We start from the raw sequence: 16,851 nt of genomic DNA, 5'->3' as shown, positions 1-16,851 counted from the left end.
TTCACACCACACCTGGCCCCTCAGTGCTGCTCAGAGAACCTCACGGTTACCTTCATCAGCTCCCATTGCCATTCACCTTCCTCCCAGCTACTATAAAACCTTTTCCACCTTCTTCAAAAATTATATTTGTCCACTTACCCCAAATAAGCCCCCAAATGCAATTCTCTTATATTATTGAGGCCATCAGATATAAACTTTATAATCTCTTAACATAAAACACAGAAATTCAAGATTTATTACCTCCACCTTTGACTTGTCAGTGCATGGCTAAGTGTTCCTCCAAAGTTTGCATTTACACAGATGTTTTACAGGAAAAATTGGAGAGAGAGACTTTTCTAGTAACAATGGAAGAATATATGACTCAGAGCATTTCATCAATAATTCTCTACCATCAAAGAACTATAAACATTTATGTCTAAATTTGCAAAGGAAACTTGAAATCTGGCACAAATCCATAAGAGTCTCTGATCTGTTAAATGATGACCCTTGTAGGGATACCCTCTATACATGTAAATGATATCCTCCTATAGTAGGAGTAGCCTCGACTCATACTAACCTAGTGCAAAATAATGTCTCACACTGTTTGTATAGAAACAACTCCACCCAGGAAAGTACATCCTCATTGTTTGTCCCTCCCTCTCATAGCCTTCCTGTGCAAAGGGAGTGTGTATGTGGCTGTTAGCAAATGTTTCACTTTTACAAAAAGTGAATTATGAAAAAATTATGAGGATTTATTTTAACTGGGAGAATAAATAAAGCTATTTTAGTGTCAGGTAAGACCACTGGAGAAGAAAAGAATAGCGGAGACTTGTAAGAGGAAAGTATATGAAGCTCATTGCTCACAGCTACAGGGCACTCACGGAGGAAGGGTAGTTGTCTCAGCCCTCTCTAGCACACCGGTCCCCTATTGTCCCTCTGATCAGACATCAGCTTTCTTGGAACTTTCCATTCTCTCACCTTGTGGGCAATGAACTGACCATACCTGAGCAGATGACTCCTGCATCCAGGCTATGATCGCAGTAGTGCTTCCCCCAGTCCCGGGAAGGGCACCTCCACACGTGGGACTCCTTTCCTGTGCACCTCACGTTGTCCAGCCAAATGGGCCCTGATCCCGCCCCAAACGAAGAAGAGACAGTGGCATCGAGGGCTTTTCCACAGCCCAGCTGTCTGCACACCACGCGAGCATCGTCCAGGTCCCAGCTGAAATCACAGATGGTGCCCCAGGAGCCCTGGTTAAGGATCTCCACTCTCCCGGCGCAGTGACCGCCCCCGTCCACCAGGCGGAGCTGTCTGCTGTCTGAGGAGAGAGAAATGGGACACGGGGCGTTGACCTGGAGAATGAGAAGGGTCTTCTGTCCTGTGGGACCCTCACCCGAGCAGTAGGAGGCGCTCTCCTCTGAGGCTGCAGACCCTGCTGGTTCTGATATAGAGTCTGCACTCGTGCAGAAGGCAATGGCAACCCACTCCAGTACTCTTGCCTGGACAATCCCATGGACAGAGGAGCCTGGTAGGCTGCAGTCCATGGGGTCGCTAAGAGTCGGACACGACTGAAGCGACTTGGGAGCAGCAACTGCAGCATTGCACTGGGGCAGCAGCTGGGTCTGGTTTCTTAGAGCAGTGGCAAGAGAATTAATAAGGTTGAAAAGTAGGAGGAAAGGTTAAAAAAGAAAAAAAGTAGGTAAAGAAAGGTTAAATAATGTCTATTAGTGCTGCACTTTAAGTAAATAATGAAGTAGAGAATTAAACCTAAAATTTTCCACTTCCAGGGAGAACGGAGTTCACAGCAGGCCAATGTGTCTTGCTGGGTCTTTCTGGATACAACTTTAAAAGCTGGAAACTATTTTTTAAGAAACAGTAAATGTATTCGACATTTGTTAACACAACATGGACTAAATATGCTAAAATTCTAAAGAGTGGAGATTATTTCAATGTTAGTCCGGGATCTATGGCTTCTTTTTCTCTGTGGGAATTTGCCAATTCACTGCATAATTTAATGATTCAGAATCCGGGCTCGGACAAGCAGAGGACTACTGTTGTGACAGGAAGCAGCATAATCTGGGGGCTACCTGGTGCTGGAGACAAAACTCGAGTCTTGAGAGCCTCTCTCACACAGCAGCTTTTCCCCTCCAATATTTGCCCAGTATATAAGCTGTGAAGGGCAGGAAGCCAAGAACTTTATAAAAAGACTTGGAAAGCAGAGTCTTTTTCATTATTTTGGGTACTTAGCTACCAAAGAATATAGGCTCTGAACTGAAATCTCTGAAGGCCTATGTCATAGGGACAGAGAAATCAGAGGTGGACTGAGTGCTACCAAAACTGCAACCCATACTGTTACAGCTCAGTTTTAGGTTATATTTAGATGTTTGAGTGAGACACACCCCCTCCCCCTACCTGCCTAGGAAAACAAAGGGTAAATCCTTTCAGGTATTAGAAAATGTATCAGGAGTATCTTACTTTTTCATATATAATTTATAGCACTCAATAAAAAATGACATGACATTTGACAAGCTAGGATAACATGACGAATGACCAAAGTGAAAAAAGATCAGCACATTTAACTAAGTAACACAGAGAGCAATGCACCCAACAATGCAAGAGTTCACATTACTGTAAATGCACTAGGAACTTTTATCAAAATGACCATATAATAGGACAAAATCTTTCACTCTTTGAATTCATACAGAATATTTACTCTGGACACAGTGGAATAAAATTAAGAACTAATAAGAAAATATTTATATATTTCTATTTGGGGAAATTCAGCAAGATCCTTCCAAAAGCCACATGAGTCTGGGAATGAATTTAAAACTTACAAAATATTGTGAAATAATGATAATAAACACAAAATAATGGTATGATAAATTCTTCTAATGAAACTCAAGTGGTGCCTAAGGGAAATTTATACCCTAGATTTAGAGAAGAGGAAAGACTGAAAGTGAAAAAAAGTAAGCTTCCAATTAAGAAACTAGATGAGAAAGTCAACAATGTAGAATGTTGGGGTTAATTTAAAAAGGACCAAAAATTAATGGAAAAGAAGGTAAGCATAAAGTAGAAAATATAGAAGAAAACCCTTTAAACGTGGTTCATTGAAAATTGATGAACACTGCGCAATACTAATGCAGAGCAGAGAGAAAAGGAAGTTGACAATACCAAGAATGAAAAGGGACATCAGTATAAATCATACAGATATTTTGGTCATAGTTTTTGTGCTGGTGTTTGTTTGTGTTTTGGCTGTGCTGTTGCTCATGGGATCATAGTTTCCAGGTCAGGGATTGAACCTGGACCCATGACAGTGAAAGCCCAGAGATTTAACCCCTGGAGTACATAGTTTTATTAGTACAATTTATACATTTAATGTGGATAAGTACACATAAAGTGTCAATTTCTCCACAGCCTTGCCAACACTAAGTGTCTTTTAAAAAAAAAAACAACAGTCATTCTGACATGTGTGAGATGATATCTCTTTGTGGTTTTAATTTACATTTCCCTGATGATTGACAATGTCAAGCATTTTTTTATATACCTATTGCTATTTGTACGTCTTCTTTAGAGGAATGTCTATTCAAGCCCTTGGCCAATTTTTTAATTGAGTTATTAGGTTTTAAGTTTGTTGGGTTTTTTTTCTCTTAAGTTATAGGAGTTCCTTATTATTTTTGGAAATTAATACCTTATATAATTTGCGCTAGCTTGCTTTTTCACTCTGTTGATCTTTCATTTGGTTTGCAGAAGCTTTTTAGTTTGCTATATCCTCACTTGTCTATTTTTGCTTTGTTGCCTGTACTTTTGGTCATATCCATGAACTCATGAGACAATGTGCTTTTATTTTGTGATGGAGCTAAGATATCACATATCTAAAATGTAATTCCTCTCTGGTGATGATGTTTCACCATCACACATAGTAAAATAAATTCAGATAAATATATAAATTTTAAATTAGGTTTTGAATATTCTTTAGTGGAACTATTAAATTGTTTGCAGAAAATAAAACTTGATTCAATGTTATTTTGAGATGAAGAATGGTGTTTGAAACATTGCACTAAAGGCAGAAGTCAAAAAAGTAAAACATTACAGATTTGATCACATAACCCACCCATACACATATACAATCTTAAAAATATATGTAAAATATGGGGAAAATCTTACAAAAATATTTAAGGAAAATAATAAGTGATGTCAATACCAAGAATGAAAAGGGACTTTTTCATAAATGAGTTTATAAAGAGTTCCTATGAATAAATAAGAAATTTTAAAACATTCTAGAGAAAAAATATTGTCATGAAAGATATCTTAAGACAGTAATATAGGAAAGAAGAAAATATTTTTGTATAAAGTGTTTGTGAAAGTCACTTAGTCATGTCCAACTCTTTGCAACCCCATGGAGTATACAGTCCATGGAATTCTCCAGGCGAGAATACTGGAGTGGGTAGCCATTCCCTTCTCCAGGGGGTCTTCCCAACCCAGGGATCAAACCCAGGTCTCCCACATTGCAGGCAATTCTTTACCAGCTGAGTCACAAGGGAAGCCCAAGAATACTGTAGTGACTAGCCTATCCTTCTCCAGCGGATATTCCAGACAAAGGAATCAAACCAGGGTCTCCTGCATGGCAGGCGGATTCTTTACCAGTTGACCTACCAGGGAAGCCCTTATGTGGATAAAAAACCATGATGCTATGAAGAAAATAATACTCTCTTTTAAAATTCAGTATTATTTGGTTGTGCTGGGTCTTAGTTGCAGCATGCAAATTCTTACTTGTGGGATCATATGAGAAAAAAATTGTAACTGCATGTGGTGATGGATATTACTGTATGTGTGGTGATTTACCAATATGTACAAATACATAAACACTATGTTTTACACTTAGAACTAATATAATGTTATGAGAATTACATCTCAATTAAAAATTTTAACAAACAAGGTTGGAATATGTGGATTAAATTAGTTTCATTCTTTCCTCATTTCAGCTTCTCTGGTGGCTCAGACAGTAAAGAATCTGACTGCAGTGTAGGAGACCCGATTTTCATACCTGGGTCAGGATGATCCCCTGAAGAAGGGAATGGTTACCCATTCCAGCATTCTTGCCTGGAGAATCCCATGGACAGAGGAGCCTGGCAGGCTATAGTCCATGTGGTCGCAAAGAACACAACTGAGCAACTAACATTTTCACTTTGTATCATTTTGTGGACCCAAATTAAACTCATCACTTAGATTTTAAAATATCAAATCTCACTGCATCCTACAGGGTTGAGAAAGACACACAGAAATAGTAAGTCACCTGCACACGAGATATAGGCTTCCTCCTTTGGAGAGCATGAAGTGTAATTCCAAGGGTCAGAAGGACACTGCCAGAGAGAGGTGTCAGTTTTCTGACAGCGGATTCCATCCACCCACTGGGGTCTAGAACCTTCCCTGAGAACAACAGAAGAGTTGAGGGTTCCACTGTCCCCACAGCCAAGCTGTCTACAGATCACGGACACAGTGATGTCTTCCATGGGGCTACGGCAGACACTACCCCAGGTCCCGTTGTAGAAAACTTCCAGCCACCCAGCACACTGCTGGTCCTCATTCACCATCCTGAGGGCCAGGAACTCTAAGGTTGAAAGGGGAGGAGACAGGACACAATGAAAATTTTGCTGGATGTTCTAGGTTTTCCTTGCTTCTAGAAATGGTGAACATTCATCTCTGACCTTGTTCAAGAGATACCCACTAAATGACAAGACTGACATCGCCTCCCTTTTAACTGACTTTGTCCATTTATGTCTGTCTTTCTAGTTCTATCACAATGGTGTACTGGATATGAACTGAGAGGAAGACCAAACTTCATGGATGCTAGTCAGAGAGGGGCAGCTGAATCCTGCTTCCTGACGAAATCTTTAAAGAATATGTCAAAGGGATGTGATGTGGATATTAGGGAGATAGGGATAATAATTAATCCAAAAATGTAAATGTCCACATCCCAATCTTTGCAACCTGTGAATATGTTCCCATACCTGACAAGAGGGATTTACAGATGTGATTAAGGTAAGGACCTTGGGATGGTGAGATGATGTATTAACAATATGAACCCAGTCTAATCACATCCGTAGACCCACTATCCTTAAATGTGGAATACTTTTCTTAGCTCCAGCTAGAAAGAGAGATGTGATCCTGGATAATGGTTGGAGGCCTGCAGCATTGCTGGTCTGATAATGGATGAAGGGTGCTGTGAAGGAAGGAATGTAGGTGGTTTCAAGAAGTTTGAAAAGGCAAGAAACAGATTCTCCCCTGGAGCTGCAAAAGTGATGCGGCCCTGCTGAAGCCTTGATCCCAGCCCAGTGAGATCCCTGCTGGACATCTAAGCTAGAGAAGAGTAAGGAAATAAATATATGCTGTTTTAAACCACTAATTGGTAAATTGTTAGGGAAGCAAACAGAAACTAGTACCGTGGGTTTAATTTTTTTGTATGTAACTGGACAGAGAGCCCTGCTTTCAAGAAAAACTAAGAAATGGCTCTGCCAGGAAACACTGCTGAGAAGAAAGGACCAGAACCTCAGCTGATGCAGAAGGAAGTGAAAGGACCCCATCTTCAAGTCTGCGGCAAAGACAGGCTCCATGGGAGGAAGCCTCCTTCTCTGGTCCTTTCAGCATCTCTCCCTCAGGGCTCAGACCCCCGTCCTCCAGGGCCCCACCCCTCCCCCACCTGTGGACAGTGTGCAGCGCAGACCTGAGCAGATGACCCCCGCGTCCTGCTTGTGTCTGCAGTCGTGCCGCCCCCAGCCCCGGGAAGGGCACCTCCACACGTGGGACTCCTTTCCTGTGCAGTTCAGGTCGTCCAGCCAGATGGGCCCTGATCCTGCCCCGAAGTGAGCAGACCCCGTGGCATTGAGGGCTTCTCCACAGCCCAGCTGCCTGCACACCACGTGGGCATCGTCCAGGTCCCAGCCGTCATCACAGATGGTGCCCCAGGATCCCTGGTCAAGGATCTCCACTCTCCCGGCGCAGGGACTGGCTCCGCCCACCAGGCGGAGCTGTCTGCTGTCTGAAGAGAGAGAAATGGGACAATGGGGCGGTGACCCCAAGGGTTGAGAAGGGTCTTCTGTCTTGTGGGACCCTTACCTGAGCAGTAGGGGGCGCTCTCCACAGAGGCTGCAGAGCCTGGGGGTTCTGCCATAGAGTCGTTGCACTGGGGCAGCACTTGGGTCTGGTTTCCTGAAGAAACAACAATGATCAGAAGTCTGGAAGGGTGAAGAACAGGAAACTGAATTAAGGAAAATAATGACCTACTGATGGAGCCTAAGATGAAGGCTGTGACCCAGCAGTAAATTATCATACTCTTAGTGTTCACCTTCTCCCTGGAGAGTTCTGCTTCTGACAGTACCACAATTTCTGTTTTAACCCAAGTGTTGCTGTAAGAATGAGTTAAGTAAATTGTATCCCTAAATTTATCCCTGTGCTGGGCTTAGTTGCTCAGTCATGTTCGACTCTTTGTAACCCCTTGGACTGTAGCCCACCAGATTTTTCAGGCAAGAATACAGGATTGGGTTGCCATTCCCTTCTCCAGGGGGTCTTACCAACCCAGGGATCAAACCCAGGTCTCCCACACTGCAGACGGATTTTTTACCATCTGAGCCACCAGGGAAGCCCAAAAGTATCTATCCCTAAGTAAAAGCAAAACAAAATTCTTTCTGAAGGATTTCTACAAGTTCTTTAATGTGTATCTTTAAAACAAACACATATAAAATAGATCTCATGAAAAATGGAAAGGGAAAAGGAGACATTAGAAAGAATTTCCCAGGGTTTTCAGCTGCTAGTTACCTGATGAAAATATATATAGCCACGGTTAAAGCGCTTATGGAATTAATTGACAAAATGTGTATCTTTGCAGAGAAATGATAACAAAAACCAAATACTTCTAGAGCTGAAAAACTTGTTAGCTGCAATTAAGAACTAAAGAATAAGTGTAGCCGCATATTAGCTCAACATAAACTAGAAACATCAAAATGCAAAATCAGAGGATATTCTTCAATTAATTCAGGTCACGTAGCAAGAGTTCTGGTCATATTGTTGTATGGCAGTTTTTCCAAAAAACTTGATTCACTTCAGTTCAGTCCCTCAGTCATGTCCAACTCTTTGTGACCCAATTAACTGCAGCTTGCCAGGCTTCCCTGTTCATCTCCAACTTCTGGAGCTTGCTCAAACTCATGTCCATCAAATCGGTGATGCCATCCAACCATCTCATCCTCTGTCATCCCCTTTTCCTCTTGCCCTCAATCTTTCCCAGCATCAGGGTCTTTTCCAATGAGTCAGCTCTTCTCATCAGGTGGCCAAAGTATTGAAGATTCAGCTTCAGTATCAGTCCTTCCAATGAATATTCAGGACTAATTTCCATTAGGATCCACCGGTTTGATCTCTTTGCAGTCCAGGGGACTCTCAAGAGTCTTCTCCAACACCACAGTTCAAAAGCATCAATTCTTTGGTGCTCAACTTTCTTTATGGTCCAACTCTCACATCCATACATAACTACTGGAAAAATCACAGATTTGACTAGATGGACCTTTGTCAGCAAAGTAATGTCTCTGCTTTTTAATATGTTGTCTAGGTTGTTCATAGCTTTTCTTCCAAGGAGCAAGCATCATTTAATTTCATGGCTGCAGTCACCATCTGCAGTGATTTTGGAGCCCAAGAAAATAGTCTGTCACTGTTTCCATTCTTTCCCCATCTATTTGCCATGAAATGATAGGACCGGATACCATGATCTTTGTTTTTTGAATGTTGAGTTTTAAGCCAGCGTTTTCACTCTTCTCGTTCACTTTCATCAAGAGGCTCTTCAGTTCCTGTTTGCTTTCTGCCATAAAGATGGTGTCATAAGCATATCTGAGATTATTGATATTTCTCCTGACAATCTTGATTTCAGCTTGTGTTTCATCCAGTCCAGCATTTCACTTGATGTACTCTGAGTACAAGTTCAATAAGCAGGGTGACTATATACAGTCTTGACGTACTCCTTTCCCAATTTGGAAACAGTCTGTTGTTCCATGTCCAATTCTAACTGTTGCTTCTCGACCTGCACACAGATGTATCAGGAGGCAGGTAGGTGGTCTAGTATTTCCATTTCTTTAAGAATTTTCCACACATTGTTGTGATCCACAAAGTCAAAGGCTTTGTCATAGTCAATAAAGCAGAAGTAGAGGTTTTTCTGGAACTCTTTTGCTTTTTCTGTGATCCAACGGATGTTGGCAATTTGATCAATATGAAAAAGTAAAACTTAGTAGCTGAAGAAAAAAATATGTACTTAATTTTGCTTATGAGTTTGGGTCATTAATCAGAAAAAAACTCAGTTTGGCAGTCTTTCAGTGGGGTCCTTCAGTGCTGCAATTAGATATCACCTGGAGCTGAAGTCATTTAAAGACTTGCCTGAACTCTGGTTCTGTAAGGAAATTCCCAGAAATGTTCTAAGGATAAAGGAACATCATGTCTTCAGCTAAATTCAGAAAGAATTTACATATTCAGGAAGAAATGGGGCAGAAGGGGAACAGAGAAGGAAGGACACACATACACAGATTAAAGCAAAATATTGATATTAACATTTAGAAACCCACATAAAGTTCATAAAGGAATTTTTATATTGTTTTCCCAACATTTTTATGTCTCAACATACATCAAAATTGAAAGAATTAAAAGATGAAAACAAGTCAAAGATAATTCATTGCCAGGACACTTTCACAAAAATACTCATAACATCAAAAATAAAATACCTAGGAGAAATCCTAGTAGAAGATGGGCAAAACCTCTGAAATTCAGGATCTAACCGAATGGAGGGATGTGTTATGTCAATGATTTGGAAAACTCAACATTGTCAATGTCAATCATCCTCAAATTTCTATGTCTACTCTCAAATTTTTAAATCTAATCTCAATGATACCCTTAAGCTTTTCTTTTGGTTAAAATGACAAGCTGACTTCTAAATTCATACAAAATACAAGCAACCAAGAATGAACAGCACAGTTGGTAAGAAAAGCAATGATATTAGAGGAGTTAATATAAAGTAACTCTTGTAAATTATAATTATTCAGACTAACTACAAAGTTTGAAATTCAGGGAGATAGTGAAGGACAGGGAAGCCTGGTGTGCTGTAGTCCACGGGGTCACAAAGAGTCAGACATGACTTAGCAATTGAACGACAACAACTACAAAGTTATGATAATTAAGAAAATGCAGTATTGGTGCAAGGATAGACAAATGATAACATGGAACAGAATAGAGAGTCTCAAATAAGACAGACATGATTGCCCTTCTGCTTATGACAAAGGCAGCACTGCAGTGGGGAAGAGTCTTTCCAGAAGAAGATTCTGAGTCAACTGGATGTCCATACGGAACCTGACCCTTATCTCACACAGATACCATCCTAGGAATGCACAATAATATGCAAGAGAAATATAGAAAATTTCCATAAGATACTCTTAGAGAATGTTTTTAAGATCTTCCAGTAGGCAAAAAAATTTTTAAAGGATATAAGAAGCATTAAATGTACATTAAAATGTTGGTAAGTTATATTTACATAAGAGTAAGAAATGAGTTCATCAAAGGACACCATTTGATTAAGAAAATAAAAATAAAAGACCAAGGGTTAAACATGGAAAATAAGTAGCACATATTTACACCCAAAGACATTGTCATGGTAAGTTATAATAACATATTTTTAATAGTCAAGAACTGAAAATAACTCAGATTTATACTGTCAGTAGAATAGATCAGTACATGGCCATGTGATCATTCAAAGCATACTCTACATTAGTAAAAAAAATAAAGTGCTACAATATACAACATCATGTGTGAATCCCAAACATAATTTTGAGTCTATGAAATTAGATACAAAAGATGAAACATATGGCATCATTTTATATAAAGTTCAAACACTGATAAAACTCTCTATGTTAGTAGAAGTTGGGTAAGCACTTTTCCCCGTCGAGAGGGGACGGCAGTGACTGTGGGGCTGGGACATTCTCTGTGTTGCTCTGGGTTGGGGTTCATACTGAGGTCTATACTTACTGCTCCTACATTGTTTTCTATGATTTTATGTAAGCAACAATGTTGCTTAAAAATATATTATTCCCCTTCACACTTCTTGCCCTGGCCTGAAAAATGAATGAACAATGAGAAGATCCATATTTCACCACAAAATCTCTGACTTTGAAGCCTGTTTAACCTCACTCTCTACTCTTGGAGACATTTCACTCCAGGAGTATCCTGTGTACCAGTAGCCCTTCCCTCTCTCTTACCTGAGCAGATCACAGAGGCTGTGTTGCCATGGGAACAGTCAGGACCACCCAGGGCAGTCACAGGACAACTCCACAGGAAGGACTCAGCCCCTGAGCAGTGAAATCGGGCTGTTAGGATCTGATCTCCTCCTTCCACCAAGTGTGGTCCTCCGGTGGTGGAGATGGCAACTCCACAGCCAAGCTGACGACAGACAACATTGGCATTGGCCAGACTCCAGTGGGAGGCACAGAGCGCTCTCCATTGTCCAGAAATGTTCATCTCCACCTGCCCCTCACACTGAGAGGAGCTGTTTGTCACGAGCCGGACTTCTGAGTATGCTGGTAGAAGAAGACAGAGTTTCAGCAAAATCACATGAGTTTCTCACCTGAACAGGGTGTTCACAGAGGTGAAACACCTGAACTGCATCTCACCTGAACAGACAACCTGAGCAGATCCACTGTGCTGACAAGTGCCCCCTGGACAGGGCACTCTGGGGCAGACCCGGAGCTCAGGCTCCTCCCCCTCACACCTGAACTCTTCAGCCCAGACCCGGGCACTGGACTCTCTGAAGTGCTCATGTCCCTGGACAGACACAGCCTTGCCACAACCCAGCTCTGCACAGATGACCTGGGCAGTGGGGAGTGTGAAGTTCCCATCAGACACTGGGATCCAGGCTTCTCCAGAATACACTTCTACTCGCCCTGAGCAGGGTTCATCCCCTCCAGCCAGACGCACAAATCCTAAGAGGAAACAACAACAAAACCAGTGAGTGTTCATGGTACTGACTTGGCAACTAGAAACCACACATCACAGGCAGTGGAGTGAAAGTTTTTTGTTTTAGGAGTGGAGCATGTAGAGAGTCTTTGACAATTAGTGTCATAATTGAATTTTCATGAGCAGGTTTCTAAAGAGAAATCCAGGAGGATTACAAGGTCAGTTTGGAATGGTTGAATCCCAAGAACATACACTTTGAGACTGGTTAAAAAGGTGAATTCCTTGGTCTAGGAGCCTGGAAACTACAGAGCCCAATTCAGATCATTGGAATGGCTGAATACTGGAAACACATCGTTTAGCATTGGTTGGAGAAGTGAATTTCTCATTTAGCAGCCTAGGACCTATATACAGACCCAAAGACACTGTATAATATTCAGGCACTTAAACTTGAACATAGAGATATGTGGACCAGAAGCCACCCAGAGGGACATGGGCTATGAGATTAGAGACCTAGCATCCAGACAAGCTTAGAAGCTTTCATGGGACTGGTGGCGCTAATATTCTGACCAGTTTTCTCTCCCAGAAGCTAGCCCTCAAGTGACTTAGGTTAAGGAAAGTCCTGAGGCTGGATCGATGAGGGCATGCCAACCTGTAGATGGGTGACGGCTCCAGAGAAGAAATATGGACACTGTCACTAATTCACGTTTATGTCATCACATCTTGTGTTTCTGATACTTTTTGATGCCAAAAAATTCCACGAATTCCTTCAGCGACCTCAGTGGGAAGGAAAATGAGTTAAGAAAACTCAGAGAGTCATAGAGAGAAAGTCCCAGCCATCTCTCTTGAAATCCTAGGATTTGTCAAAGAATCTGGGGGAGAGTGTGCTCTCAGTGGGATTTTACCAGATAGCTCAGTTTCCATATCGTCTCCTATCAAAGGTTTTTCTTCTCAAACAGGACTTACAGAAAATGCTAAGGGCTGATAATAATTGATTTTAATACTATCATTGTACTAATTCTAACCACAGAAAAATATGCTTTCTTCTCAAGCACACATGGAATAGTCTCCAGGCTAGGTTACAAATAAGCCTTAACACATTCAAAAATATTAAAATAATTCCAAGTATCTTACATGACCATAATGGAATGGAACTAAAATTCAATAATGATCATAAAACAGGAATTCATGAATCTATAAAAATTAAACCACACACTCATATTTTAACATTGTTTTCCTATTTCTATAAAGGCATGTATACCTGTGGCGGATTCATTTTGATATTTGGCAAAACTAATACAATTATGTAAAGTTTAAAAATAAAAAATAAAATAAAATAAAAAAAAGAATGCTATTTAGATAGGAATTGCATTAAATCTATAGATCACTTTGAGAAGCACGGGCATTTTAACAATACTAATTCTTTCAGGCCAGAAACACAGAATGACTTTCCATTGATGATATTATCTTTAATTTCTTTCATGAATGTTTACAATTCTAAAAGAAGATGGCATGTTGCCAAAGAGAAGGAGGAATAAGAAGGAGGAGGAGGAGGAAATGAGCAAATAAGCCATAATTTGGAGAGTTCCAAGTTGAAAAAGCCTCAGTATGGATAAATATGCAAATATTTGTGGGAAACACTTGTTGAATAGGTTGTTAGCATACTTCATCACCCCCTGCTCCTCCCATCTACCACCTAAATGGCTATCCTTTCTCATTTCTCCCACTTCAGACAAGCAAACACCATTTTAAAAGATACAGATGGATGGAAAAGAAAATCAGAAAGGGTAGCTACTGCTGAAGAAGTAGGATGTAGCTGGGGTATATGGCATGCAAGGTGGGATAAAGGAAGTTTTGAAACTAAAGGAGGAAAACCAAAATAAAAGTTCATCATTTGGTCATCAAAGGAACACATTTGGAACTGAATGAAGATAACCCAATGAAAAAACTTCATTTAATTCATCAAGTACAATTCCCTGATTTCTGGGTGTGTTCTGATTATTTGCTTCTGAAGTTCTTCCTGGTAAAGGACTGCTTAATGATGCCCAACATCCAACCAAAAAATTATTAGAATTTCAAAAAGAGAGAAATGTAACCCATAGCACATTTTTTTAAAAAAACAATCATTTAAAGCAGGTTCAGAAGTTACAGAAATGATTGAATTGGCTGAAGAGCTCTTTAAACCCCTAATATCAACATGCTTAATGAAGCATAAAAATAAACAGGGAGAAAAACTAGGAAAAATAAACAAATGAGACTTCTGAAACTGAAAAATATAGTATTGGAATGAACATTTGGATTAATTACACAAGAGACTAGACATTGCAGAATAAAAGAACTGGGAAGTAAAACACAGCAGTAGAGACTATCTAAACTGAACCAAAGAGAGTAAAAAGGCAGAAAATATGAATGGAAACTCAATGGCATGTGGGATAGTATCAAAATATATAAAATATGTGTATTTGGAGATTCAGAATAAGGGATGTGCAGAAAAATATTAAGAAAAGATAAATGACATTTTCCCAAAGTTATTGAAAACTGTAAACCCACTTATCCAAAAAGCTAAACACACCCCAAACAAGATAATGAAACCATTCTCAGAAAACTTGACAATGTAATTACTGATATTCATTGGTAAACAAACAAACAAAAATATGTTAAGAGCAGCCAGGGGAGTTTGACACATTATATACAGGGAACAAAAGGATAAATATTACTTACTGATTTTTTGTTGGAGGCAATGAAAGTCAGATGACAATGTAAAAACATATGTCAAGTATTGAGATTAGACATTTGTTAACCTAGAATGGAATCACCCAAGAAAATACTTTTCAAAACTGAATGAAAATTAAAATGATTTCAGGTAAATGAGAGATGATAGAATTGGAGGCCACCAGACACACACTACACAAAACTGCCTCAGAAAGTTCTTCAAGCTAAAGGGAGATGACAGCAGATGAAAACATGGATCCTCTCAAAGCTATAGAGACTGTGCTAAACGTTGGTTCTCTATTAGAAGATTTAAAGCAAAAATATTAGCAACAAACTATAAGATTCATAATAAATTTATAAATAGAATGTATGACAATGATAGCACCAATGACAGGGACAGGAAAGTGGAAGAAAAGTATAGTGACTGACATTGCGTGTTGTGACATTATATCATTTCAAGGTAAAATGTAATTGAGGATTAATAATTCAACATTGGGCTTTCCTGGTGGTTCAGTGCTGAAGACTCCACCTGACAATGCAGGAGACGTGGGTTCAATCCGTGGTCTAGGAAAAGCCCACATACCACAGAGCCACTAAGCCTGTGCACCAAAACTAGTGAGCCTGCACTCTAGAGCCCAGGGGCCACGACTACTGAAGCTTGTGCACCATAGAGCCTGTGCACCACAGCAAGAGAGGCCACCGCAGTGAGAAACTCATGCCTGCAGCTAGAGAGCAGCCTCTGATCTCCACAACTAGAGAAAAGCCCATGCAGCAATGAAGACCCAGCCAGCAAAAAATAAAAATTACTTAAATTTTTTTATTAAACATTATAATCACCTAAAAATCTGATACGATTAATAAATCAATACAGTATTTAAATTAAAATGATAAAATATACTTGAAGATTAAAATAAGAGCAAAGATATAACATATAGCAGCTGCTGCTGCTACTGCTGCTAAGTCACTTCAGTCGTGTTCGACTCTGTGAGACCCCATAGATGGCAGCCCACCAGGCTCCCCGGTCCCTGGATTTCTCAAGGCAAGAACACTGGAGTGGGTTACCATTTCTTTCTCCAATGTATAAAAGTGAAAAGTGAAAGTGAATTTGCTCAGTCGTGTCCGACTCTTAGGGACCCCATGGACTGCAGCCTACCAGGCTCCTCCGTCCATGGGACTTTCCAGGCAAGAGTACTAGAGTGGGGTGCCATTGCCTTCTCCGACAAATAGCAGGCAAGTACACTTAAACCAAGTTATATCAAATAAAAAACAAGATAATCAGACCAGATAAAATAAGACTAAACAATATACTGTCTACAAACTTATATGTGTTTAAATATAAACATAGAAATATATTAAAGAGGTAAAAATTACATACCATGCAAACACAAATCAGAGAAAACTCTATGTAATATCTAAATTAATATCATACAAAGTCAGACTATAAGACAGAGAATTCATTCAGAGAAAAAGAAAAATTTTATGCTAATAAAATATAATAATATAATAAATATAAATAAAATATAATAAAGAAATTATATAGTATTGAAACTGGTGGGTTAAAAATAAAGTGATGCTTAGAAGACAATTTAGAACCTTGATGCTTCCTTGATGATTACATTAGAATAAAAATAGAAACAGAAGAAAATGATCCAAGACTCCACCTTAAGAATCTACAAAAGCAACCACAATCATAACTGAAAAAGAGGAATGAAAACTGAGCATAGAAATCAATTAAGAAGAAAGCAAATACAAGATCAAGAAAATCAATACAGTCCATTAGTGATTCTTTTAAAAAGAACATTAACATTGTTAATCTTCTAGCAAACCAATTAAGAAAAAAGAGGAACACGTTAACAGCACCAGTAACAAAAGGAGGAATATCATTGTAGATCTTCCCAACATGTAAAGATATGAGATATGAACCAGTGTTACTACTTTGAAAATTTTTTGTAAAATGGGCCAAGTCCTTAAAAACACATTACTTGTGAAACACAATTCACCAAAATCTGATACAGAAAAAAGAGAAAAATATGAGTAAACTTATTTGTTAAATAAACAGAATCCATATTATAAAAATTTTCCACTAAGAAAACTGCCAGCTACAAATGCTAGCACTTCCACGGAGCTGAGAAATGACTCCCACAACAGGATAAAGGAAGAGAGGGAGGGAAGGAATGAGGGCAGGAAGGAAGT

At 39.6% G+C, this 16,851-nt stretch overlaps 2 protein-coding genes across 4 annotated transcripts in view; both read right to left on the bottom strand.

Moving 5' to 3' along the window:
• The window catches only part of LOC102402808 (antigen WC1.1), a gene marked incomplete in the record, with an annotated part of 1,152,186 nt that overhangs the window by 115,650 nt on the left and 1,019,685 nt on the right, over nucleotides 1-16,851 (bottom strand).
• Nucleotides 1-16,851, bottom strand: part of LOC102416343 (antigen WC1.1) — a 50,992-nt gene that overhangs the window by 25,696 nt on the left and 8,445 nt on the right. For all 3 annotated transcript variants that reach the window (XM_044941026.2, XM_045165273.1, XM_045165274.1), the window contains exons 3-8: nucleotides 11,667-11,975; nucleotides 11,256-11,573; nucleotides 7,093-7,185; nucleotides 6,701-7,015; nucleotides 5,273-5,587; nucleotides 983-1,297 (exon numbers count right to left, since the gene is read on the bottom strand). In XM_044941026.2, the coding sequence (XP_044796961.2) occupies nucleotides 983-1,297; nucleotides 5,273-5,587; nucleotides 6,701-7,015; nucleotides 7,093-7,185; nucleotides 11,256-11,573; nucleotides 11,667-11,975 (1,665 nt within the window). The remainder of the gene's footprint in view (nucleotides 1-982; nucleotides 1,298-5,272; nucleotides 5,588-6,700; nucleotides 7,016-7,092; nucleotides 7,186-11,255; nucleotides 11,574-11,666; nucleotides 11,976-16,851) is intronic.

This window comes from Bubalus bubalis, chromosome 4 (genome assembly GCF_019923935.1).
Source record: "Bubalus bubalis isolate 160015118507 breed Murrah chromosome 4, NDDB_SH_1, whole genome shotgun sequence".
NCBI lineage: Eukaryota > Metazoa > Chordata > Mammalia > Artiodactyla > Bovidae > Bubalus > Bubalus bubalis.
This window is presented reverse-complemented; position numbering and strand designations above follow the sequence as displayed.